Source organism: Nymphalis io, chromosome 27 (assembly GCF_905147045.1).
Source record: "Nymphalis io chromosome 27, ilAglIoxx1.1, whole genome shotgun sequence".
NCBI lineage: Eukaryota > Metazoa > Arthropoda > Insecta > Lepidoptera > Nymphalidae > Nymphalis > Nymphalis io.
In genome coordinates, this window is record NC_065914.1 from 1,683,199 (window position 1) to 1,710,042 (window position 26,844).

Consider the following 26,844-nt stretch of genomic DNA (forward strand, 5'->3'; position numbering starts at 1 on the left):
CAGCCATATACCTAAAGTATATGTTCCTTAATTTTGTAATTCTACTCGACACATTATCAGGAGCTTTTTTCCAATCCCCTAAACTCCAAACATTTTCCATAACATCAGACGTTGTCCAGCCCTCATTTAATTGTTTTTATATCCTTAAAAGCTGTTAACCGTCCCGTTTTATATTTTATACCGTTCATCTCGTGTTCAATGAAAGAAGACTTCGTAAGTCAACGTGTTGACTCGCGGTGAACACCTTGATGGAAAAAGCCCTAAACCTTGAAAAATACATAATTGTTACGTCTTATCCCATTTATTTTGGCGCCAGCATTATCTTCCATTTACCATTGATTAAGATCAGCCAATTTTTTCATACAGAATTTCACTGCTTCCGCGATGATAATAGTGACGTCATTCTATGTACACCCGAGTATCATGAGTAAATTTAAATACATATAAAATTACGTCCGTGTGAAAGTAGCAACGTGGATACACGAGGCGTTTGAATTATTAACGACGTATCGATTGTAGTCCTGTGGCATTATCTTTGATGTACGGTCTTAGGTTTTTTATACAACATCGTATTATGTGAAGTTTTAGAGATTGAATGTTTTCGTATAAAATCATCAAAAAATATTCACTAATCGATTCTATTATGTTTTTGTTACGCTTATGTTACGCTTTTACGGATGAAATACTAAACAGATTTTGATAAAGTTTAAAATTACGTTTTTTTTTATTATTGTATCAGGTAGGACTGATAAGTGGACTGCCAAATGGTGGAACCACAGACAGAGATTAGCGCTGTACGAAATATTAAAATTTAACATTCCTGTCATCAAGAATGGCAATTGGTGGCACCACCAACCCTGGGAAGTAAGATCAACCTTGTGCCTGTATCACTCACCATAAATAAGCTTACAATCTTGCAATTAATAAATTTGAATTTAAGAAGTTATTATTTAACAATAAAAACACCAAAAAAGTAGGAGTCAATTAAATATTGAATATGTCATATAAAAATTGAAAGCCATAAACATGGAGCAACGGAGTATTGATTGAGCCATCGTGACATCGGTCAATATGTTCCAGCGTATAATTTCACATGCCCTATTTGAATTATACAATACAACCCACTCTACTACGTTTCCTTTTTTATATCTATACAAATGAATAAAATAAAACTGTCTGTGTGTGTGTGTGATTTTAAAGTAACAGCTTATTTTTAAGTTATTGTTGGCTATTTGTGAGTTATTAAAAACAAAACAAACAATTATTTTTTAGTTTGTCTGTTTGTCCGGTGGTAATCTTCAATGCGGCTAAAGTTACAAAAGTTTTATAAATAAATTAAATTAAATAGTTTTCCAAGGTACCGTTTAGACTTTATTAAATCAAAATCGGTTAAGTCTATCAAAAGTTATAACAACTTAAAGTTCACGTACGTTTTAGGTAATGTGGCTATTTGCGAGTTACCAAAATTATAATAACCATATTTCATGTCATAGATTAGACTATTAACTTTAATATTTTATATCTTTAATTCAAATAGGCTGTATTTTTGACGGTTTGCGTCACAAATTGAAATCTGCTAGTATTGTATTAAAAAACATGAAAATACACGCTTATCGCGTTAGTCTATATTTGAAGCGGGTGAAACTGCGATGCGTATCTAATTATATAATAATATTATATACTAAAAACCTTCGTCGTAACGCTTTGCATCTTTTGATATAAGTTTCATTTATAAAAAAGTCTTTTGATTACGATATTTTTTAGCAAATATTAAAATCTCCATTGTATTTTTGGTGTATCTTATGATTGCTCTTAATTTTGATGTGCTTGTTTGTTTTTAATTCTAGGCAGTATAACATTCTAAATTTAAGAATTACTGTCGCCCATCATAAAATTGCGTACTCCTTGTCAGGAGTACAGAAATGGGTAGGGTACCTAGCACACCCTCAGGCGTGGGCGTAAATTAGTAAAGAACTATATATAGTTCTTTTCTTTATATTATTAGAACAATAAAAATATATTTCATTTCACAATTAAATTAATTCATAATTTTTTTTTAAACCTATTCCAAATTCGAAATAATTAAAAAGTAATATTCAATAGCAAATAAAATCAATGCTTTTCAGAAAAGACGATGGATGATGGCCAAGAAATAACCGTCAAGAAAATTATATCAAAACTCAATCAACGCGCGCCAAAACAATTCGAACACTTAAGCAGAAATCGTCATAAAATTGGGCAGACAGCTGGCTCGGTGCCAACACAAAATCTTCTAGATAGAATAACATTTGAAAGTGAACATTTAAAGGGGAGCCATAGCGAAAACTCTTCTAGAAGAAATAGTGATGACGGTGGACGAGCTAAGAAGCAGCGCAGAGGCGGTAAGGATATCCTGTATTTATTGAGACGATGAAGATGAGATGAAGTGACCACAGCCAGACCTTGGAACACATATACCCTAATTTAAGACGTGTTCAATCAATCGTCAATGAATTGTTACATGCTTAATTTACGTCTTAATCCTTGTTTTTTTCGTGTTTTATCTTATATATGTATTGTATGTATATGTATATTATGTAAAGGTGCTTTAATTGTCGCCTGCAATGATCTTCTTTTTGGGAAAAAAACATCCTATATTACACCTTTACTAACATTACTTTTCTCATAGGATAACTAAAAATATACAACATACCTATACCTAAACCAAATTTAAAACACTATATTCTGAACAATAACCTCATAATAACAAACCGTAACAGAAATAACCCATCAGCCTGAGTTTTGAATGCCTGGTCTAGTGGCTAGATATAATGCCGCAGATCTCAAGGCTTAAGCCCTAGGTCGAGATAACCCATCATGAATGGCTGGCTGAATACTATCCATATTAATCAAGTCATTCAGAATCCAACTAAGGTCAATAATACCCCTTCAAGAAAGGAACTGGGTCAGTAAAACATTTAACCCTAAAAATCGATTGTGATTCTGCTTATATATAATATATATAAATTCATAAATACATATAAAAGAAAAAGTCCGTGAATACTTCAATAGCTTAAACAAAATTTTAGCATCAGTTTCATGTTGTAATTCCAGATGGAACAAATTCAGAGCCACCAACGGCTGGTATAACCAATTATAACGCCTGGAACGATATAGCAAGCTCATCTTCAACAACGAGAACTGAACTGAGTACATCTGATGAGGCTGTTAATGATCATGTAAGTTATGTCATTAAGATGAGATTTTTTTTTACTTTTAATAAGTAAGTGTAATGCTTCTATACATGTAAGCTATAAGTAATGTAAAGTAATGTAAGTAAATGGGAGGTGGCCCAACCTAAAATATTCTTTTTAATTGTGGGTGTAGATACAAATCCGTCGTCAAAGCCACGACTCCGCATTACCCAGCACCCCCATCGACCGATCAGCTTGGAGATCAACTGACAGTCTCGCTCCCGATTCAGCGTTTGGGACATCTCTTGCAGATATCATGGAGAGTCCAGCTAACAAGGTATTTTATCAATTGTTTTAAGCGATGTTATCAGTTATTCTATTTTTCGATTTTAGAGTAATAATAATTTTGATCAGTCTGTCGGCTAAACTTTTACTTAAAAACATGATGAAATATTTCTTTTTATAATTGTTATTATATATATTCACAAATCCGGATCATGTTTTACGAAAATTGAACGATCTAAATATTAACAAGACCAATTTGAAACAAATTTTTTTCGATTATTAAGTTATGTCAATTATTATTCATCTAGTATTTGACTATTCCTTTGGCAATTTCATATTTCTACCATTTTAACCGCCAAAACCGCTTACACCGTATCATAATTATAGCCAATGATATGAACTACGACCATTAATTTCAACAAAATCTCCCCACATTTCCTCCTACTAACTACAATTTCAGAGAGGCAAAATTAAACTTCAAATCAATGAAGACAAAAAGAGGGAGATCATAGTGTAACTAAATGTATTGTCTAATGATTGACAGCAGTATTGTGTACTGTTGTACTAGATGGCGTTAGTAGTCGATTGAATCACGCTATCGTTTTGCATTTTTAGAATCTTAAAGGTTATATGAATATTATATGTGCTATGCGGTAAGGCTAAAATCTTACATTTCTCCTGTCTATATAGAACCGAGACGTGTATTATCGTGTTAATCTTTGTTTATACGCGTATATACTATTAACTAGCGGACTCATGCCCACTTCGGTGAGCCGTAAACATTTTTACTTTTGATAAAATTATGATTGTGATTAGTACTATGATTACTGATGAGTGCTATGATTTATTTCCTGACTGCCAAGAGTCACGTTGGGCGAACATTAATAAAATTGTCTCGCGTATTTGATATTTTAAATTATCTCTTTAACTATGCAACCAAAAAGCCGAGATGGCCCTGTGGTAAGAGCGCGTGAATCTTAACCGATGATCGTGGGTTCAAACCCGGGCAAGCACCACTGAATTTTCATGTGCTTAATTTGTGATTATAATTCATCTCGTGCTTTACGGTGAAGGAAAACATCGTGAGGAAACCTGCATGTGTCTAATTTCACTGAAATTCTGCCACATGTGAATTCTACCAACCCGCATTGGAGCAGCGTGGTGGAATAAGCTCCAAACCTTCTCCTCAAAAAGAGGAGAGGAGGCCTTTAGCCCAGCAGTGGGACATTCACAGGCTGTTACGGTATGCAACCAAAAAACATACTTTGAAAAAGAATTTTATCTAAATAAAATTTCCTTGGTGATAAAGCAATTTATTTCTAAATAGATTGACGCGTTGTATACTAAAATAACCGTCTAATAAAAATATTACTCAATATATTACGATATGGTTCCGGTTCCATATCTGTTGTATTATCTCTTTAACTATTCGTCCAAATTATATGCAGTAAAAGGGAAAAGTCATTCCGGTTGGCGTGGTTGGATTCCCACCCAGGACAGACATTTGTGTGAATGAACATGTCTGTTTTTCCTGAGTCTGGGTGTAATTATCTATATAAGTATGTATTTACAAAAGAAAAGTAGTATATTATGTAGTATATCAGTTGTCTGGTTTCCATAGTACAAGCTCTGCTTAGTTTGGAATCAGATGGCCGTGTGTGAATAATGTCCCAGGATATTATTATTATTGCTAACACTAAATACCTCTTTATCGACGTTTATAATTAAGGAAGTTAGTTATTTAATCTGCTCGTTAAACAACAGATACATCTTCGGGAAGACTTGAGATCCAGAGACAGTTCAGAGGAACGAAGAGCTAGGATTAATTGGAGATTAGTGAGGAATATTACTTCTGCAGCCGGGGCTTTCCTTAAACGAGATACGCCCGCTTTACCCGGCACGCCGTTACCTAGTTTTCAGGTAAGTTACAATTATTTTGGTAAAGTATATTTATGCAGTAATCGTTCTTGCTTTTGTTAAGTGTTTGCTTCAATAATTAGAAAAATAAACTAAAACAAAAATTAAGATATAAATATGTTATTATTATATAATACTTTAATAATTCCACCAACCCGCACTGGAGCAGCGTGGTGGAATAAGATCCAAACCTTCCAAAAAAAGTAGGCCTTTAGCCCAGCAGTGGTACATTCCCACTGGTGACTTGATTGGCTCCGTTTTACATAACTCCGTCCAATTTAAAGTCATAAATTACTGGTGGTAGAGCTTTGTGCAAGCTCGTCTGGGTAGGTACCATCAACTGATCAGATATTCTGCCGCAAAACAGCAGTACTTGGTATTGTTGTGCTCTGATTTGAATGGTGAGTGAGCCAGTGTAATTACAAGCACAAGGGACATGCGATGGTTAACATTTCTTACAATGCCAATGTCTATGGGCGTTGGTGACCACTTACCATCAGATGGCCCATAACTCGTCCGCCTTATTAATGTATAAAAATAAAAAAAAAAAACACTTTCGACATTTCACAACCGTTTTCTGCCGTTAGTTTCGAGATTTTTCATAAATAAGTGCCCTGATCTATTATTAAAATTAAATTAATATTTATACTAGTTTGTTTTTTATTTACAGTCAACATCAAACAGTCAAAATTCTAACTACCCTGAAGAAAGGAAACCTTCGGTTGCAAACTCGTTACCGAACACTTCGGCGCATAACTCAACCGCGCACAGCTCTGCGCATGATTTTGCACAAACTCCTTCTGAACCAAATAATAATAATAATGAAAAGGATCGTATCGGCGAAACAAGCCCAGAGGTAATATTGTGTATTTCATATATATAAATGCTATTTGTAATTGGTGCTACATAGGGCCTGATGGAAAGTAGTCACCACTCAGACACCAATCTTGGAACCTAAGAAGCCCCATTGTGCCTGTAGTTCTGGCTCACCCCTCAAACCGGTACAATAATTGTTGATTGGCTTGTACCTATACACATGGACATACAATGAGCCCTATAAGTATATTTACTGGTGGTAGGGCTTTGTGCAAGCTCGTCTGGGTAGGTACCACCCACTCATCAGATATTCTACCGCAAAACAGCAATACTTGATATTGTTGTGTTCCGGTTTGAAGGGTGAGTGAGCCAGTGTAATTACAAGCACAAGAGACATAAAATCATAGTTCCCAAGGTTGGTGGCGAATTGGCTATAAGCGATGGTTGACATTTCTTACAATGCCAATGTCTAAGGGCGTTTGGTGACCACTTACCATCAGGTGGCCCATATGCTCGTCCACCTTCCTATTCTTTAAAAAATATATATATATATATATATTAAAAAAAAACCGATATACTTGTGTATACACCAATAGTCATAGCCATCGATTATCATTAAGCCTATTTGTCGTCATCGGAGTAATTGCCTTTATGATAAACGCTTCTAGATTCCCCCATACCCGCCCTCTTTTACCATCGAACGGCGAGACAGACGCGACCAAAGCGCCACAGGTACATGGACGTTCCTCGCCTATATACAAAGCGCTTCGAATCCACATGTATTATTCGCTCTGCCAAACTGTGGAACACTTAGCCTGAAGCTTTATCGAAATATTCTATTCCTACCAGAAATGATAGGTACAACGTTGGTGTCTTCACATCCAGAGTGAACAGGTTTTTTCTAGGCAAGCGTCCTACATGCTGGACCGTGTCGATTTACACCAGGCAAGTCAGCGGTCAAACGCTGGCCTGTACGAGATTAAAAAAAAAACTTATATTCCTCTTCCACGCTACATCCAGTTTAGTCCACTAAGTCACCAAACATTAGCTAGTTATCATTCAATAATCACCCTTATATCTACAAGGGCTTAGATCCAGATTCATTGATGTTTCGAGACGGCAGACGTCGTATAGACATGGTTCTAGCGTATGAAGAAGAGGATTTCGGGGTAATGACTGAAGCAGAAGCCAAGAAGAGAGATCATAGAAAAACATTTCAGGTACGTTACTAGATATATATTTAGCATCAAGAAGTAAAACTGATTTTATAAAAGCCTCGAATTTATTTTTTATTTTTATGGAGTACGGATGGTGGACGAGCATATAGGTCACCAGATAGTATGTGGTCATCAACGCCCATAGACATTGGCATTGTAAAAAATGTTAACCATCGCTTACATCGCCAATGCGCCACCAACCTTGGAAACTAAGATGTTATGTCCCTTGTGGCTGTAATTACACTGGCTCACTCAGCCTTCAAACCGGAACACAACAGTACCAAGTACTGCTGTTTTGCGGTAGAATATCTGATGAGTGGGTGGTACCTACGCAGACGATCTTGCATAAAGCCCTTTCACCAGTACAGTACAGTAACAGCCTGTAAATGTCCCACTGCTGGGCTAAGGCCTCCTCTCCCTTTTTTGAGGAGAAGGTTTGGAGCTTATTCCACCACGCTGCATTCCTTTCACCAGTAAAGTAGTCTTTTTTTAAAAATAGAACACCAAATCATACAAATAGAGGTAAATTCTGATATGTAAAAATGTCTGTACATAGTTTACTATTGAATGTAAAAATATAATAAAGAAAAAAATTATGAATTACTTTTAATCTAAATAACATATTTATAAATTCAACACATCACAAGTCGCGTCAATAATTAATTAATTACTTTACTGTCCACGAACAAAATGGCGGTTTTAAAAAAGCGCGCGTCTTTTTTTTCAACAATGCTGTTGTATGGATTAAGGAATCTCCTAACTATATATATAAAGCAATTGTAATTCGATGTGTATTCAGGCTCTTTTCATACTTATTTTAAATCTTAATCTATATGCAAGCTGCTGGTTGAAGGCACAGCTAAAGCTATCAATGCTTTCGGATTGTAAATTCTAATGAATAGAACCAGCAAGACATTGTGTAGTTTCTTTTTCCATAATATTCCGATCTCCAATGTTTTTAAAAAAAACGTGAAGAAAGTCATTTTCATCCAATATTTTCAGGAAAATCTAATAAAAGAAGGTCTAGAGTTAGAATTGGAAAACAAATGCCTATCATTCGACGGGAAAACGTGGTTCCTAAAGATACACATACCCTGGAAGACGGAAATGAGACTAGCTGAAGTAATCGGGATGAAGTTACCGACGAAGAGATTCATCACCATATCCGTAAGAGCGTGGGTGAGTTCACAAAATTGAAGTCAATACGAGTAGTTTAATTAGAGAAATTGTATGAACTTATGAACTATAAGTTGAGTTATTTTCTAAGAAAAAATTCGAAACCCTCCGCAGAAAACGATCGTGAAATTTCAGAAAGTGTTATATGACTTTGAATCAAAAAATAAAAATCAAAGCGATAATCTGTTAAAATGTGGATTAATTAATGATATTGATTTCCATTTTTCTGCTGAACTTTTGCTCCGCATTGAATATATTTCATATCGATCGTTATTATTCTTACTGTTACAAAGATTGAAATGACTAATATATTTTTTAAAAGGAATTAAACATTAAAACTCCTGCGAAGTATATCTTTTGTTAAGATTCACGTTACCCGCGTATATCAAAAAAAGTACATACTTAAAATACCTAAAAACACATAAATAAAAGCTTACTCTTCTACTCCACGCCACATCATTAACAGAGCGAAGAAGCACAAGCTGAAAGAGACAAAAAATGGTACACAAAATGGCGTAGAAAATGGAAAGATTTGTACGAATACGAGCATACGAGAATCGAACCGGAACCTTCGTTTTACACCGCCACTGAAAAGCAAGGTGTGAAAAGGGAAGAACAGTAAGTATTCAACGGCCAGAATCTTAAGAATAATCTAAACTTTTGACTGTATTGCTTCCTGATAATAAAAATATTCGTACTATACCGAAATGTAAATACATCATACAATTATATTATTATATATTTTGTATCATAATTTTTTTTATATATATATATAGACATTTTTATAAAATAAAAAATTAAAATAAAAAGAACGAAATACATATTACAAATTTAAAGCAAAAACACGCCGTCTAAAAGATTTTCCTTTGGCATTGTACCCAAGACGCTGGCACTATTGCCTCTGCACCGCTAGACTCAGCCTTTGGGCTAAATAAGCGCCAGCTCTTGGTCACCAAAAATGTGGACCAGGTTCTTAGAATTACATATTTATTTATGTCAGTCCGATTTCGGCCACTGCGGTTATAGAGATTAGCCAATTGCGCAGGACATATTATAGTGGACAAGTATGTACGCAAACACAGGTGCACTCTTTATTCACTCGCTCTTATAAGCCGATGGGACGGCAATCCAACATTACTGAAACAGATCTGACGCAGGACCAACGGCATTACATGCCTTCTGAGGCACGGGATATACACTTCCACCTACTGAGAATCTTCGACAGAAAACCCCATTAACCTTTATTTTGGCCCGGCCTGGTCTTGAACCCAGGACGTCGGATATCAGGTATATAAATAATATGTTGTAAAAATTTGTAATTAAAAATCTTTCAGGTTTTTAGTAAAAGACAGATACATGCAGTTCTCGCCCGCGCAGCGCAGTTACCTCGTTATGCAGATACTTCTCAGAGTTAGATACGACAACAATGAGATTAAGGTAAGTTTAACTTAACGAATGTCATCAACACTTACCACTGAACATAATACTATGATGATGAATTATAACATTTAAAATAACATTTTACGAGTGAGATACGCAGTGACTTCTTACATAATATTGCCGATTACAAATTAATCTAGAAGTAACCAGCAGTTTCTGAAACGATAAAAGTCATTTTAGTTATCAAACTTCTCCTTAACCTTACCGCTCATTGGTCGTACACAAAACGAACTAGCGTGTTCCTTTCGACGGTTCTACTCAGGTTTGTGTATTTCTTATTCTGAACCGTGGTGTTTACTTTGACTAGCTGATTAGTCATCGAGTCGAGTTGTCATGATTAAATTAATTTCAATTTCCTCAATCGGTTTGGAATGTAGCTTCTATCGAGAAGAACCGGTAATAAAGTAGTTACTTTTTTTCAAAAGACGTATACAATTCAATGACTATGATGTTATTTTATCTGTTGCCACAATTTAAATATCTACTTCGTTTTTTCTTTCTTATCTTCAACGATTTTATATCATTAAGCCATAAATTTCTAGCTCTTTTTAGCTCCTATGTACTAACTATGTATATCACGAATATATATATATATATATATATATATATATATATATATATATATATTATATAGAATAGGACAGCGGACGAGCATATGGGGCACCTGATGTTAAATGGTCACTAAACGCCCTTAGACATTGGCATTGTATAAAACGTCAATCATCGCTTACATAGCCAATGCGCCACCGACCTTGGGAACTAAGATTTTATGTCCCTTGTGCCTGTAATTACACTGGCTCACTCACTCTTCAAACCGGAACACAACAAGTACTGCTGTTTTGCGGTAGACTATCTGATGAGTGGGTGGAACCTATCCAGACGAGCTTGCACAAAGGCCTACCACCAGTAAAAATATTGCTTATTGAAGAGTTTAAACTTGGTCTGTAATTGTATTTGTTTCTATCAGATCTGAAAGAACAAAAAAAAAATAAAGTTTTATTATTTTTCAGATGGGTATCCGTAGATTACTGAATGATGGAACCTATTTGGCTTGTTTCCCATTACACGAAGGTAGATATGATATGGACATGGAAGATAAGATGCAAACGGATCGAAGGGTAAGTTGATTTTGGACTAAGTTAATAAGAACTGCTCTAAAATATCTTTTTTTTTTGTGAGATGTAAGAAATATTAACTATTCAAAGACCCTACTATGCCACACATATTCTCTGATTAGAAAGAATACAAAAAAGATTTTTATGGCATTTAGCTTTTAGTGAGGGTTTTGTTAAAAAAAATCATCCTACACAGACCGCCTAACACATTACAAAATGACTTCGTTGAATAAACGCAGAGATCTGTTTGATCTGCTGTTTTTATATAAAATTGTCAAAAATATATTACTGTCCAGAATTTCTTATAAAAATTCGACTTAGAGTTCCTGCTAGATATCCTCGATCTCCGATAACACCCTTTTGCCCACCTTTACGAAGAGCTGTTCTTAGTGCAATTTCACCAATTCCAAGACTGTGTAAACTCCTAAACCAGGTGTGTTCTATTGTCGACATTCACGCGGATTCAATTCGAAACTTTAGAAAGTTTTTAGACAGGTACTTGAGTGATAAATTGTAATGAGTTGGATATATTTATAAAATTGTTTATTTTTTTTTATTATTCTGTTTTTTCCTTTTTTTTAAGCTTCATTTTTCTGTATTTATGAACTGGTTTCCATTTTTCATTCGCATGTTGTGTTTACTTTTAATTGACACTTAAATAATAAGTTTTTATTTATTGTTTCTTTAAATGTATTAGTGTAAGTGATTGTAAGTAAACCTAGTGTATAAAATAAAATAAATAAACCTTGGGAACGAAGATGTCATGTCCCTAATGCCTGTAGTTATACTGGCACACTGCTCTGCCTCGTTGGTCTAGTGGCTTGATATAAGGCCGCAGACCCGGAGGTCCTGGGTTTTCCCATGTTGGGCCAATATAAAAGTTATTGGGTTTTCTGTCAGAAAATTCTCAGTAGTAACCCGGAGTATGGAAGTTGGAAGTGTGTACATTCCCGGGCCTCGGAAAGCACGTAAAGCCGTTGGTCCTGCGTCTGAACTCTTTCCGGTCGTGTCGGATTGTTGTCCCATCGGATTATGAGAGTTAGGGAATAGAGAGTGCACCTGTGTTTGCGCACAGACGTGCACTATAATATCTCCTGCGCAGTTGGCTAATCTCTCTTGAGATTGGCCGCCGTAGCCGAAATCGGTTTGGAGGACATTATTATTACTGGCACACTCATATTTCAAACCACAACGCAACAATACTGATAATGCAACAATCTCACTGCTGGACAATACTTCTCCCAGCTTTAGTTTAATCTCATCGGAGACCAGCCAATCGTAGAAGATATTATACTGCAGGCGGGGGTGGCAACACCGAACACTCTTTTTTCTATCACTCTTATAATCCGATGGGACGGCGATTCGATACGAGGAACAGGAGGACGGGAAAACCTTCAGCCGTATAAGCTAGCCCATAGATCAACGTATCAGTATATTAACACTATGCTATCTTTAAATTAAGAGATATATATATATATATATATATATAAATCTTAATTTAAAGATAGAGAAGAAATAATAAAAAAAAATGTTATGTTAAAACTATATATATATATATATGTGAAAGGTATGTATATATATCTCACATATATATTTTTTAATTATTTCTTCGTCTAATTAAACCTTTCACAATCATTGGCATTACAATTAGATGTTTATAATTAAAAAGTTAATCAATGTACAGTCATTCTTATAATATATAATTTTTTTTTTTATTTATGTATATTTGTTTCTCAGCTACTATACTTAGAATGGGCGCGTCCTTGCAAATGGTATAAAAAACAACCGCTATGGCTTATAAGGCGATACTTCGGCGAGAAAATAGCATTATACTTCTGCTGGCTCGGCTTTTACACCAAGATGTTGTACGCGCCGGCCATCGTTGGTACACTGTGCTTCTTATACGGTCTAGCCAGCATGCACTCTAGCGATAACATTCCTAGGTACGTTTCGTTTAACCAAAGTTAATACATTCTTCCAGGGGTATTCGATTCTATAATAAAATTCCGCGAACTTTTTTTAAATTTTCCTAATAAATAAAGTCTTATTATAAGGTACAGGATTATATAAATGATAGACGAGCTCGGAGTTAGTATTCGTTGATGTTCATCCAGGATATATAAATATAATTGTATATGATTATTTCATGTAATTTTTTGATCAAAAAAAGTATCTACTAAGTTTCTTGGTTTCTTCTTCATAAAATCTACATTCCGAACCGATTGCTTTATATTAAAATTAAAATCATAATAATTTTTTTTTTGACAACGATAATATATTTGTTTTACGAAGATGGTTTATTTTTCTCATTTTTCTTATTTTAAATTAACAGGAAGCCGAGATGGCCCAGTGGTAAGAACGCGTGAATCTTAACCGATGATCGTGGGTTCAAACCCGGGCAAGCACCACTGAATTTTCATGTGCTTAATTTGTGATTATAATTCATCTCGTGCTTTACGGTGAAGGAAAACATCGTGAGGAAACCTGCATGTGTCTAATTTCACTGAAATTCTGCCACATGTGAATTCTACCAACCCGCATTGGAGCAGCGTGGTGGAATAAGCTCCAAACCTTCTCCTCAAAAAGAGGAGAGGAGGCCTTTAGCCCAGCAGTGGGACATTCACAGGCTGTCACGGTAAATTAACAGAAATAAATAGGCATTTTTACTTCTAAATGGCAACATATTGGCAATTCCTAATGTTCAAATTGAAATAGTATCAATAATTTATAAAGGTGACAATAAAAATTCAATATAAATATCGTAACAAGAACGCAGACACGGAGAATTCGAAATGATTTATTAGCAAACTTGACAAAAAGTACCTAATGGTAAAAAGCTTAAGAGAAATCTCACTTGAAAGAACTAGGAATCACATTTTTATAAGTGCAATGGTCGCTCCTGATGTAATTTATAGACATCACCTCTTTGACAACTCCCTTTATTTCTTTATCACCAGCCAGGTATAGACTCAACTACAACAGCTTCCCTTTTTTCAAGTAAATTAAAATTAAAGTTAAATAAAACAAAAACTTAAGTACTAAATATTAAGTAATAATAAATATAACACTCATCAGATATTCTACCGCAAAACAGCAATAATAACAATATCAAGTATTGTTGTGTTCCGGTTTGAAGGGTGAGCGAGCCAGTGTAATTACAGGCACAAGGGACATAAAATCTTAGTTCCCAAGGTTGGTGGCGCATTGGCTATAAGCGATGGTTGACATTTCTTACAATGCCAATGTCTAAGGGCGTTTGGTGACCACTTACCATCAGGTGGCCCATATGCTCGTCCACCTGCCTATTCTATAAAAAAAAAAAATAATGTAATTATAAACAAAAAGACTCAACTACAACATCTCCTTTTTTTAAGTTTCTTTTATAAATTTAGCGCACTTCTTACATTTTAAATATTAATAATTAATATTTAAAAAAACCGCTGTCACCATGTTGTAAATTATAGACATCACCTCTTTGACAACTCCCTTTATTTCTTTATCACCGGCCAAGTATAGACTCAACTACAACAGCTCCTATTTTACGGATCCATTTCCAGCGATAATCAAACCCAAGCATTCATTAAACGTATACAAGTAACACGTCATTGAAACTTACGTAAGGTAAACAGGTAAAAGACAATTATAATTTTGTTTTAAGCAAAGAAATATGTGACACAAGTGGACCAGGGAATACTACACTTTGCCCGCTCTGCGACAAGGCTTGCCAGTACCAGAGTCTATCAGACTCTTGTCTCTTTGCTAAACTGACTTACTTATTTGACAATCCAGCGACCGTATTCTTTGCTATATTCATGTCATTCTGGGGTAAGTATAAATTATGTAAATTTGTTGAGTATTTCATTAATATCGCAGATCAACCCAAGACATATGTTAAGAGTAAAATATGTTTTTATTGTTTATCACTAGATGGCGTTGATTATTTTTTTTAATTTCATGAATCGCGCTGTCTAAATTTTTTGTAAATAGTATACGTAATGTCAATGTCACATGATTTGATGAAATAAAGCTTCGTGAACATAAAATGATATGGTTATTGTATAATCAGTATATAATTACAGGCACAAGATACATAACATCTTAGTCCCCAAGGTTGGTGGCGTATTGGTGATGTAAGCAATGGTTAACATTTCTTACAATGCCAATGTCTATTCACTTACAATCAGGTGGCCCTTATGCTCGTCCGCCACCGTTTTAACACTTAAGTGTTTTTATTAATTATTTTTAAAGTAATTGTTTATTCTATTATGACGAGCCGGTTGGCATGGTTGGTAGATGCTTGCCTTTCACGCCGAAGGTTGTGGGTTCGATTCCCACCCAGGACAGACATTTGTGTGCATGAACATGTCTGGTTTGTCTTGAGTCTGGGTGTAATTATCTATATAAGTATGTATTTACAAAAGAAAAATTATGTATGTAGTATATCAGTTGTCTGGTTTCCATAGTACAAGCTCTGCTTAGTTTGGGATCAGATGGCCGTGTGTGAATAATGTCCCAAGATATGTCCCAGGATATTATATAAAATTCATTAATGTACAATAAGGAGTATTTTTATTGTATGTAAATCCTCATTGGTCGTCTATAGCAACACTATTTACCATCGAGCAATTACCATTCGGATTGGAGTCAAATTATTTAACCAGCTAATAAGCTGAAGGTTAGAGCCTTTTGTAATATTTATATATATTTTACAGCAACAACGTTCCTTGAACTTTGGAAAAGGAAACAATCGATTTTGAAATGGGAGTGGGATTTAGGGAGTGTTGACCAAGTGAGTATTATATTGTAGCGATACTAGACTTTGAATGAGTTAGGTAATACGTTCCCGATGACTGCCAATTGGACTCCACTTTTAATACATTACAATTATAGACAGTTAACATAACCTTGTACCAGAGCAGTATTGCGCTGACCTTTGGAACGATATGGGTTTCTAGACATGAGAGAATGGTATGTGATAACCATACCGAGGCATTTCTGATCCTTGTCAAAGACCGCCATCGTAGTTTTTTCTGTGGGAAAAAAATCCACCAAACGCAGGTCATGAATATATATGATTTTCTCAAAAATAAACGCTTAGAGTTAGATCGCTTCAAGATTTATACATAACTTAATTTACATAAGCAAAACTCATTAACAAAACTTACCACGATTTGTGCGATAGCAATTTTTATTTTTTATCTGTATTTATTTGAGGTTGTAATGTAAATAAACTTATCTATTAATTAGATAACAATAGAGGTCATTTTACTATTACAGGATGAAGATCCACGTCCAGAATTCGAGACATCGGTGAAGACATTCCGAACTAACCCAGTGACCAGGGAAAAGGAACCATACCTCCCAGCTTGGCAAAAGACCATGAGATATGTGGCCACAAGTTCAGCTGTTTTATTTATGGTATTCTAAGACCATCGTAACTTAAACCTTACCTTGTTAAATAAAATTAGACGTGTATTGTCACCAAATCAAGTTATGTCATGATATACGCTCTTTATCATCGAAAGGAGACCTTGGCTTGAGATCTCATCCTGAGTGGAATATTTAATCCATGCATAAAAGCTAAATAACGACCTGTAAATATCCTGGTCAATAGCCTCATATCTTCGCAGAACCTTGGAGTTACACCAATGCGGATTCAGAATCATACGAGACAGAATTTTAGAATCCTCACGAGGTTTTCCCTCGCCGCCAAGCATGAGATAAATTGAACCTTTATGTGTCGAAATATGATACATAACAACAAGTGATATGCCTTTAAAACAATAAATAACATTCTCTGACAGGGTTGCCCGTCGCTTTAAAAATGGTCCTCTTTTATACCATTATAATTTTTATAAGTGTACCTTCAAACATTTCTGCACAACACGGTACATTTATAAACACAAAGTCACGAGTTTTCTAATTCTTAGCTTCCATCGGCTGTAACAAATATAATATTATCCTTAATATTTTTACAGATAACCGTTGTGATGGGAGCGGTGCTGGGTACAATTATATATAGAATATCAATGGTGTCGGTGATTTATGGTGGCAGCGGATTCTTTTTAAAGAGACACGCGAAAATTTTCACCGCCATGACCGCGGCGTTGATCAACTTGATCATGATTATGATTCTCACGCGGGTAAGATTTTTCATCTGTCATATTTCAGGCAATTTACATCAAAATTGAATGAATTATACACCTAAACCTACATTAGGTATCACTCCGTCCATTGGTAAAAAGCGTATGAAAATCCATTCGGTAGTTTTTGAGTTTATCGCGGACAGACAGACAGGCACGGGGGACTTTGTTTGATAATCTGTGGTTCATTTTCAGATCTACGCTAAAGTAGCAGTTTATTTAACAAATGTGGAAAATCCAAGAACGCAGACTGAGTATGAAGATTCTTATACGTTTAAGATATTCTTTTTCGAATTCATTAACTTCTACTCATCTTTAATTTACATCGCCTTTTTTAAGGTAAGTAATTTTAATCCCCCAATACTAAGCCGAGATGTAGTGAAAAGAAGAAGTGGGTTCAAACCCGGGCAAGCACCACTGAATTTTCATGTGCTAAATTTGTTATTATATTTCATCTCGTGACGGTGAAGGAAAACATCGTGAGGAAATTTGCATGTGAAATTCTACCACGTGTATTCCATCAACCCGCATTGGAGCAGCGTGGTGATGTACTACCTATAAAATCGTATCCTTTAAAACTAACGCTTAGCTCCAGCAGTGCTATTCTGTAAGAACTCATTCCATTACTCACCCGTGAAATTTTGACAACCGATTTATGAAATGAAATGTTACAATTATTATAGTCAATGTCGCATATCATACTTTTTGATATTTTACTACCGTTTTCTGCGGTAAATTTCGTTTTTGTTGGTCTTACGAAATATAATAGGTCAGTTCAGACATCACGCGATGAGGCTTTTAATATTTCTACCGTTTCAGGGTCGCTTCTTCGATTATCCAGGTGATGACCAAGCGAGGAAATCAGAGTTTTTCAAACTTAAAGGCGACATATGCGATCCAGCTGGTTGTCTCTCTGAGCTCTGCATACAGCTCGCGATCATTATGATTGGGAAGCAGTGCTTCAATAACTTCGTCGAGCTGGGTTACCCGTATGTATGCGATTATATTAAAAAGTACTTTGTTTTCCCAAATGGGAGAATGAGTTTTGTACCATCTTGAGCATAAGACTGGTTCTACAAAAACCATTGAATATTGCTATTCAAGAGGTTCTTCTGAGGATTTCTGATTTCTGTCTCCAAGGTCGGTCAAGTCATATATTTATGACTAAATTTGTTTGTAAACACGGGTGATCTCTGTATTTCTTCTTAAATCTGATGGGACATAAATCCAACACGATCGTAGAAAGTTCAGGAGCAAGACCAAAGGCTTTACACTCCCGGCTACCAATCTTCGGGTTAAACCTTGGTCTGGCTCTGAACCTGGAGTCGGGACGTCAAATAATGTAATAATGATGTTCCTAACATAGAAACTAGTCTATATAAAGTTTTTGGAATGAAAACGCGGGTCATCGCGTTCTGGAATCCTATAACGTTCGCAGCAAGCTCCACAACTGGTGGCGGCGCCGCTCGCACCGCGCCGTGACGCGCGACCGCAGCAAGCCGCACATGGCGTGGGAGCAGGACTACCACCTGCAGGACCCCGGCCGACTGGCGCTCTTCGACGAGTACCTCGAGATGAGTGAGTGTCCCCTCTCGTCTCGCTCCGACACCATCCGAGCAATATTCTTTGTTCAACTTGATGACTTGTCTAGTTTGCTTCACCCCATATATAATCCCATTGCACGTATCCAAGCAAATCCAAGTCCAACGTGGATCCGAGTGACTCCAGCGGAAAGACTTTAATTGTGAAACCTTGGGCTTGATGAAGAAATTCGCGCTTGTCACATCAATCGTGTAAATTAAAAGCGGGTGAACCTGCAAAGCGCAGCGGGTTATATATAATATTATATACTAAAACCTTAGAAACGCGCTGCGTCTTCTCCTTTAAGTTTTATGTAAATTGGTTATGGAGCCGACATGTCTTAGAGGGGAGACCGCGCTGAGGCAAACAATAGGATGTTGTTTTATGGGAGGCTTTCGCGCAGCAGTGGACGGCTAGTAATCTGAAAAAAGATAATATTGAAAGTCTTCACATTTTTTAGTATATATTGGTAATGTAAATCTAGTTCGTTTATAAATGTGGAAAGGAACCTTTTTATATTAAAGGATATTACAAAATTAATGATTTTTTACTGGTGGTAGAGCTTTGTGCAAGCTCGTTTGGGTAGGTACCACCCACTCATCAGATATTCTACCGCAAAACAGCAGTGCTTGGTATTGTTGTATTCCGGTTTGAGGGGTGAGTGAGCCAGTGTAATTACAGGCATGAGGAACATAACATCTTAGTTCCCAAGGTTGGTGGCGCATTGGTGATGTAAGCGATGGTTAACATATCTTACAATGCCAATGTCTATAGCGTTGGTGACCACTTACCATCAGGTGGCCAATATGCTCGTCCGCCTTCCAATTCTATAAAAAAAAGACGATAAGACTCTTGGGACTTAGGAATGAAACGATCAGATCCCAAAACTTTCACATTTACTGACAATTTCTAAGTATTATATTTTTCATCTTCCAGTCCTGCAATACGGTTTCGTAACGTTATTCGTAGCAGCCTTTCCCCTCGCCCCACTCTTTGCCTTGTTGAACAACATCGCGGAGATCAGGCTCGATGCGTACAAGATGGTGACTCAGGCGAGGCGGCCTCTTGCTGAACGAGTCGAAGATATTGGTGCTTGGTAAGCATCAATTTACGTGAACATTTGAGTTATTTTTGTATGTTAAGTATTGCAAGAGTGGGAAATAATATCGATTGGTTGATGATTGTTTATTCTGAAGTACAACGATACACTGCCTAATATTAATTTATTATTTGCTTAGCTTTCGTGGCCACAGAATACATAAACAGATATGTCATACAAAAGTCAAACGTTAATGCCTATGTGCGGCACATAAGTAAAATGGCCTCTCCTGAAGATGGTTTGGAGCTTATACTACAACGCTGCTTCAATGCAGGTTGATAGATAATATGGTCGAATTTCAGTCACATGCAGCTGCCTCACAATTTTACTGAAGGTCTTTCAAAATCCCTCTCAATTTGCTAGTTGTTCGATTAAAATTAACTCGGGTGTGTGAGATGATGATTTAGTATGTACACAAAAAATTTTAAGCAATTATATATATTTCTTTCAGGTACGGAATTTTACGTGGCATAACGTATGCCGCTGTGGTTTCTAACGTAAGTTTTATTTCATCTAATGTGATTAAACTATCAGGTTCCGGAAGTTTACTGGTGGTAAGGCTTTGTGCAAGCTCGTCTGGGTAGTTACCACCCACTCATCAGATATTCTACCGCAAAACAGCAATACTTGATATTGTTGTGTTCCGGTTTTAAGGGTGAGTGAGTCAGTGTAATTACAGGCACAAGGGATATAACATCTTAGTTCCCAAGGTTGGTGGCTCATTGGCGATGTAAGCGATGATTAACATTTCTTACAATTCCAATGTCTGTGGATAGCTCATATGCTCTTCCGTCAACCTATTTAATAAAAAAAAAACTTACACGATTCGTTTTGCATACCCACGGGGAGCAGCTAGTTTTTATTAAAATCATTTATCAAATATTGTTAAGAATATGTCAAGTCTTTAAAAAAAAACTAAATTGTCTATGGTCTCATCCCAAAATTCTTGATAAAAGTATTGACAGTCCCTCACAAGGCTTCGTGTGAGTAAAATTTATGTCAGTTAACACACTGACAATTATTAATACACAGTGACGTAGACAAAGGTCATTGACACGGTGCGGATCCCAAATTTGACCATTTATTTTGCAATTGTTTTTAATAAACTCCGGTGCATTGTAAAAAGAGTACTCTTATTGAAATTATTGTGAAAAATGAAAATGGCATTTGCTGATATATGTATGAACAAAAAATATGTAAAATAAAACGAACACTTTTTTTTGATAATTGCAAATTATTGATAAACAATTTTTTAACCACCATCTGGGAAATGCTCTCAAAGTGCCGCTCGATGCTGATCGCAGCCTCTCCGCCCCTATGCCAATGTTAACACTTAAATATGTTGAATAAACAAAGACTTAGTAACAATTATACCTTTATATTTCACAGGCTTTTGTCATAGCATACACTAGCGACTTCATACCTCGTATGGTATACAAGTATGTTTATTCCCCTGACAACACCTTGGTTGGATACATCGACCACTCATTGTCGTGTAAGTAAATATATTCGTTCGCACTCGTCTCATTTAAAAGCTCCTTTGAGTGTCACAGCAGTGCAGTGACGAACTCACTTCACTCACCCGTGAAATGTTGACAACCGACTTACGGTGACATATTATTTTGATGCGTGTATTCTTGAAAGGTTATGATTATTATGATCAATCAATCAATCACTCAATCACGCATATTTCTGACATTTCACGACCGTTTGCGGTGATTTTCGAGTTCGTTCTTTCAGAATACAGTAGTCGAAATTCGGCCGTAATCGTTATTGAAAGTGAGGAAATCAGATATCAATTTTTATGTTTCGATCATTTTTCATGTGCAAACATCTTAGCGCTCGTAGTACATGGTAACTGAGAGTTCGAGCGTCAGATGACGTCAGCGTGAGATTCGTTATTGTAAGTGCATTAGTGTGCGTGAGATAAGTACACGAGCTCACATCAATTCTCGTGAGTACCTTGGCACTCAGACCATTTTTTGTTATTGCTAACAGTAGAGCTCGTCAATAATTTCCGAATAAAAAAGAAAATCGTTTAACAAACATAACAATACGAAAAGATATTGAACTGTGTTGTCTTTGTATATTTATGTATACATCTGTTATTATCTGTGAACCCAAATCTAAATCACTGGTGGTAGGGCTTTGTGCAAGCTCGTCTGGGTAGGTACCACCCACTCATCAGATATTCTACCGCAAAACAGCAATACTTGATATTGTTGTGTTCCGGTTTGAAGGGTGAGTGAGCCAGTGTAATTACAGGCACAAGGGACATAAAATCTTAGTTCCCAAGGTTGGTGGCGCATTGGATATGTAAGCGATGGTTGACATTACTTACAATGCCAATGTCTAAGAGCGTTGGTGACCACTTACCATCAGGTGGCCCATATGCTCGTCCGCCTTCCTATTCTATAAAAAAAAAAAAAAAAAGCGATGGTTGACATTTCTTACAATGCCAATGTCTAAGAGATATACGACATTCACTATAATAATTATAACATTTAAAGGACACGCGTATCAAAATAGCGTATCACAGTTAGTTGATTTACAACATTTCGCGAGTGAGATACGAAGTCAGTCAATTACTTTTTTATTAATTAATATAGTATTCAACACATCGGATTATCGAGAAGAGTGGGGCGCTGATGAGAACGAAATCGATCCACCTGTTTGCGCGTATCGGGGATACCGTAACCCTCCTCACCACGCCGACCCCTACGGCCTCTCACCACACTACTGGCATGTATTCGCAGCGAGGTTGGCTTTCGTCGTTGTATTTGAGGTAAGTTTTGGAATATACATCTGACCAATCACGTAACAGCTGTTTGATTGAAAAAAATGTATAAACCAATCAGCACGTGGTGTTCGGTCTGACGGGCTTGATGCAGCTTCTCATACCGGATGTGCCGACGGAATTGAAGATACAAATGCAAAGAGAAGCCCTGTTGGCTAAGGAGGCTAAATACGAACACGGCAGACGACGCCTCTCTACGGAGTACAGGCAGCTCATCAGCCAAAGCAACGATAGCAACGGTAAGATAATGTACATAGAACATTATATACATGCCTAATATATATAAGCCGAGATGGCCTTGTGGTTAGAACGCGTGAATCTTAACCGATGATCGTGGGTTCAAACCTGGCAAGCACCACTGAATTTTCATGTCCCTAATTTGTGTTTATAATTCATCTCGTGCTTGATGGTGAAGGAAAACATCCAGAGGAAACCTGCATGTGTCTAGTTTCATTGAAATTCTGCCACATGTATTCTACCAACCCGCATTGGAGCAGCGTGGTGGAATAAGCTCCATACCTTCTCCTCAAAAGGGAGAGGAGGTCTTAGCGCAGCAGTGGGACATTAACAAGCACATTTGAATGACACACAAATAAAAAGATGAACAAACCATAGATTTACATATTCCATGCGATTCGCTAATAACTCTGCTGTATTATGCACTGTAAACAGTTGATTCATATTTCTTTATTTATAATAAAACACTTTCCACTTAAACACTTATATTCACTTTAATTTTACTTTGTTGATATTCGAAACGCTGTTTTTTCAAACTGTTTCGAGCAAAAGCATATAAAAAACAATACTCACAAACACATGTGTTCGCACGCACACACAATCACGCACGCACTAATACATTATAAAAATGAGAAAATTAGAACATGGAAACGTTTTGACGTCATCATTCGTGACGTCATTAAAATACCCTAAACTGAGAAGTGTGATAGCTTTTCTTAGAATATTTAAAATAAATACTTTTATCACAATAGATTGTCACGATTCGCCAGCCCTATAGCAGCTGTGAGTATATTTGGCACGTTTGGCAATTGTTTGGCATTTTTCTGGAATTTCAAGGTTAAAAGTTGCTCCCCTTCCCAGCGGACAAGGCAGCTGGCAGTCAGCCACCTCGCTGGCAACGACGCACTTCTCGCGCCTCTGACGCCCTTGACGCACATGTGCCTCTCACACCAACTGCTTAAACTTTTTGTATAATATTTCATTTAAATCTTATTTATTTTGATTGGTATAAATATAGATAGATATACATAATAATTTATGATAAATGTGTATTTTTCATACATAAATATTATACGCACAATTTAAGTTGGCCGGCCTGAAGTTAGTTTCTTAGTTAGTTAGTTAGTAGCACCACAAACCTTGGGAACTAAGATGCTATGTCCCTTGTGACTGAAATTACACTGGCTCACACTTAAAACGAAATAATAAGTATTGCTGTTTGGCGTTAGATTATATGATGATAATCTACCCAGACGGGCTTGTATGAAGCCCTACCACTAAATATAAAACTAAAAATCATTGTCTCGAAATGTGTAATTTCCGGCCAACTTAAATTGCACCTATTGTACTTTGTTTGAGCTAGCATTAAGCCGGCGAACTGATAAACTAGCTCTCTCATACACACAGATTACATAACTAAAATTCTAAAGTATAACGTCCAAAAAACTTTTCCATTGGGCAGAATGACATTCTTAATTGAATGATATTTAATAAATTGCATATTTGCCAATGAAAACGCCGAAAATTTACACAAATAATTCCTATTTCGAATAATATTAGTTTAATTTTAGTATAAAATAAATTTAGGGTCCAATTTTTACAATTAGGCTTGTAATCTTTAAATCCGTCTTATTAATAAAAGATAGTCACTCAAATCATAGGTTGTCTCTTTCACTCTTATTAATCGTCTAATATGTCTATGGTATTATAGTGTGTGTAGATAAAAATATTATGTAAACAAATATGCATTGTCTTAAGTGTTTGTATTTATTAATAAGACGGTATTTTCTAGTCAATGTGAAATAGCTACTAGATATTACTTATAACATAAGTTGTATATAAAGAATTATTATAAAAATGCTAATGTTAGATTATCTAGAACATTCGATATAATATTGAAATTCTTATCGCTAAGAGATTGCGTTCCTGACATCTGTTAGTTGGTTACAATAAACAAAAAACCGTTGTCATTAACGTTATAGCGAGACTTCGGAAATGTTGTTTATTTTATTTTAATTTGTTATTTATTTACTTAATACAATTATGATATGAGAATTATGTAGATATTTGTTGAAATTTGACAATGATATAACTGATTATTATTCAATGGTAGGGCAATTACGTTAATATTTTTATAAAAAATATTTTAGCCCACAAGGACCTGTCAAGAACGCATTGTCTCAACCAGACTTAATTACTGTATAATTAACTTCTATCACTGCTTTAAATATTCAGTTCTTGTAAATTACTTTGAATTAAAAAATATTTAGTTATGTATAATCTATGTGTCACGAAAATAGATAATTATTTTATACTCATTAAAACAATTATTATTCTTATTAATTTAAACAAAACATTCCAAACTTTGTTTTTTTCATTATAGATTGTTTTTTTTTTCTATTTTTAACGGCTTTGGGTGTAAGTTTTGTACAGCCTTGGCGTAGAGGTTTCTTTGTAAATGAGGTTATATATTTAAAATTTGCATATCATAAAACTTAATTGAGAATGCTATATGTAAACTTATGAGACCGGCGAGTATTCAGGCACTGGAAATTAAGTAGAAGGTATTCTGACTTCGTGACCACGATATAGCTCGTGGTCACCAACCACGTGGTGATTGGACCGACACGGGATTTGATCTTAGGGAGTCGGAGAACGCAACAACATAACTCAAATAAACAGAGGAGTCTGTTAAGAAACACAATATGAATTGACTGTATATTTCAACACAGATTCTAAATGACATTTTAAAGATCTGACTAATGGTAGGAGGTTGTACAAGCCAAGAACCACTAAGTACGGTTTAACGCCAAGGGCAAGTGAGTAATAACTTAGCCAGGCGTTTTATATTTAATTGTGTATTTTATATCATTTAAAAATAATTTACCAAACGTAGGCTCATTTGCCCGAAAGCCTTTTAGATAAAATTTTAAAACCATTACCATATATATTTATTTGTAGAATAAGTAGAATATACTTAGATCATAATTACATTCAGGGCCGGATTTAGGGGTACGGGTTAGATAAAATGAAAAAAAGTATAATCTTTGTATTAAAATCCTTTTATTGTACATAGATACGTTTGTTAAAATAATTTAATTGTTTACGCAATAAATTATTATTATTGAAAATACTCGAATGAAAGATTCAATTTATTTGGAAAGTAATTAGAGAACTCAACCACTTTGTTGCCCCGGGAGCTAAAACCTCTAAATCTAGCTCTGTCTATATTGTATTATGGAGTAAAGGAAGAAGAAAAGAATTTATGTCACTTAGCCATAAAATCTAAGCCTAGTATATATAAGCTATTTAAGAATTTATAAGTAATAAACGTTTTATTTGTTTGTCTAAAACACGTCCAAACGGTTTTTTATTCTTTCTTATTATAAAACATAATATTATGATAAGTTTTTGTAGTTTAACAAAACGAAACGACAGTATTGATTATAATAACGTTTATAGCAGATCGACTTTATTAATGCCGCGGTCACATTATGAGCATTCGGCGAAGGATTTCGATAAGATTTCGATTTCGGAGAATTCGGGATCTAAAATCGTACCGCTGTCTGTAAATTAGCCCATATCAAAGAGTATTGTCGCGACTAAGTTTGTGATAGGCTTCAGTGCGTTCTCTTCAGTTTAAACGAAGAATCTGGCCGCGCTGCTTGTGTCATATTGTCGTCATGGAGCGGTGCAACCAAAATAGACTGAATCACAAAATGAAACTTATTTATATATGTGTTTAAATGGGATTATGATGGTGTTTAGACAAGTGCAGTTAAACATTAACTGCTTATTAAATAAATTTCAAATATTAAATATAAAGTAAGCATTTTCATTGTCAAAAT

General features: G+C 35.6%; 1 protein-coding gene across 1 annotated transcript in view; it reads left to right on the forward strand.

Annotated features, from left to right (window-relative positions):
- LOC126778794 (anoctamin-4-like) overlaps positions 1-26,459 on the forward strand; it is a 29,880-nt gene extending 3,421 nt beyond the window's left edge. The window contains exons 2-25 of the mRNA XM_050502464.1: positions 2,127-2,381; positions 3,094-3,218; positions 3,367-3,510; positions 5,223-5,378; positions 6,046-6,231; positions 7,277-7,411; positions 8,411-8,587; positions 9,051-9,202; positions 9,919-10,021; positions 11,035-11,142; positions 12,877-13,082; positions 14,798-14,964; positions 15,852-15,928; positions 16,417-16,557; positions 17,118-17,282; positions 17,478-17,621; positions 18,102-18,271; positions 18,721-18,860; positions 19,800-19,959; positions 20,414-20,459; positions 21,352-21,457; positions 22,572-22,747; positions 22,821-22,998; positions 23,858-26,459. Coding sequence (XP_050358421.1) covers positions 2,127-2,381; positions 3,094-3,218; positions 3,367-3,510; positions 5,223-5,378; positions 6,046-6,231; positions 7,277-7,411; positions 8,411-8,587; positions 9,051-9,202; positions 9,919-10,021; positions 11,035-11,142; positions 12,877-13,082; positions 14,798-14,964; positions 15,852-15,928; positions 16,417-16,557; positions 17,118-17,282; positions 17,478-17,621; positions 18,102-18,271; positions 18,721-18,860; positions 19,800-19,959; positions 20,414-20,459; positions 21,352-21,457; positions 22,572-22,747; positions 22,821-22,998; positions 23,858-23,958 — 3,518 coding nt within the window. The 3' untranslated portion in view covers positions 23,959-26,459. The remainder of the gene's footprint in view (positions 1-2,126; positions 2,382-3,093; positions 3,219-3,366; positions 3,511-5,222; positions 5,379-6,045; positions 6,232-7,276; positions 7,412-8,410; positions 8,588-9,050; positions 9,203-9,918; positions 10,022-11,034; positions 11,143-12,876; positions 13,083-14,797; positions 14,965-15,851; positions 15,929-16,416; positions 16,558-17,117; positions 17,283-17,477; positions 17,622-18,101; positions 18,272-18,720; positions 18,861-19,799; positions 19,960-20,413; positions 20,460-21,351; positions 21,458-22,571; positions 22,748-22,820; positions 22,999-23,857) is intronic.
- Positions 26,460-26,844: the final 385 nt, after the last annotated feature.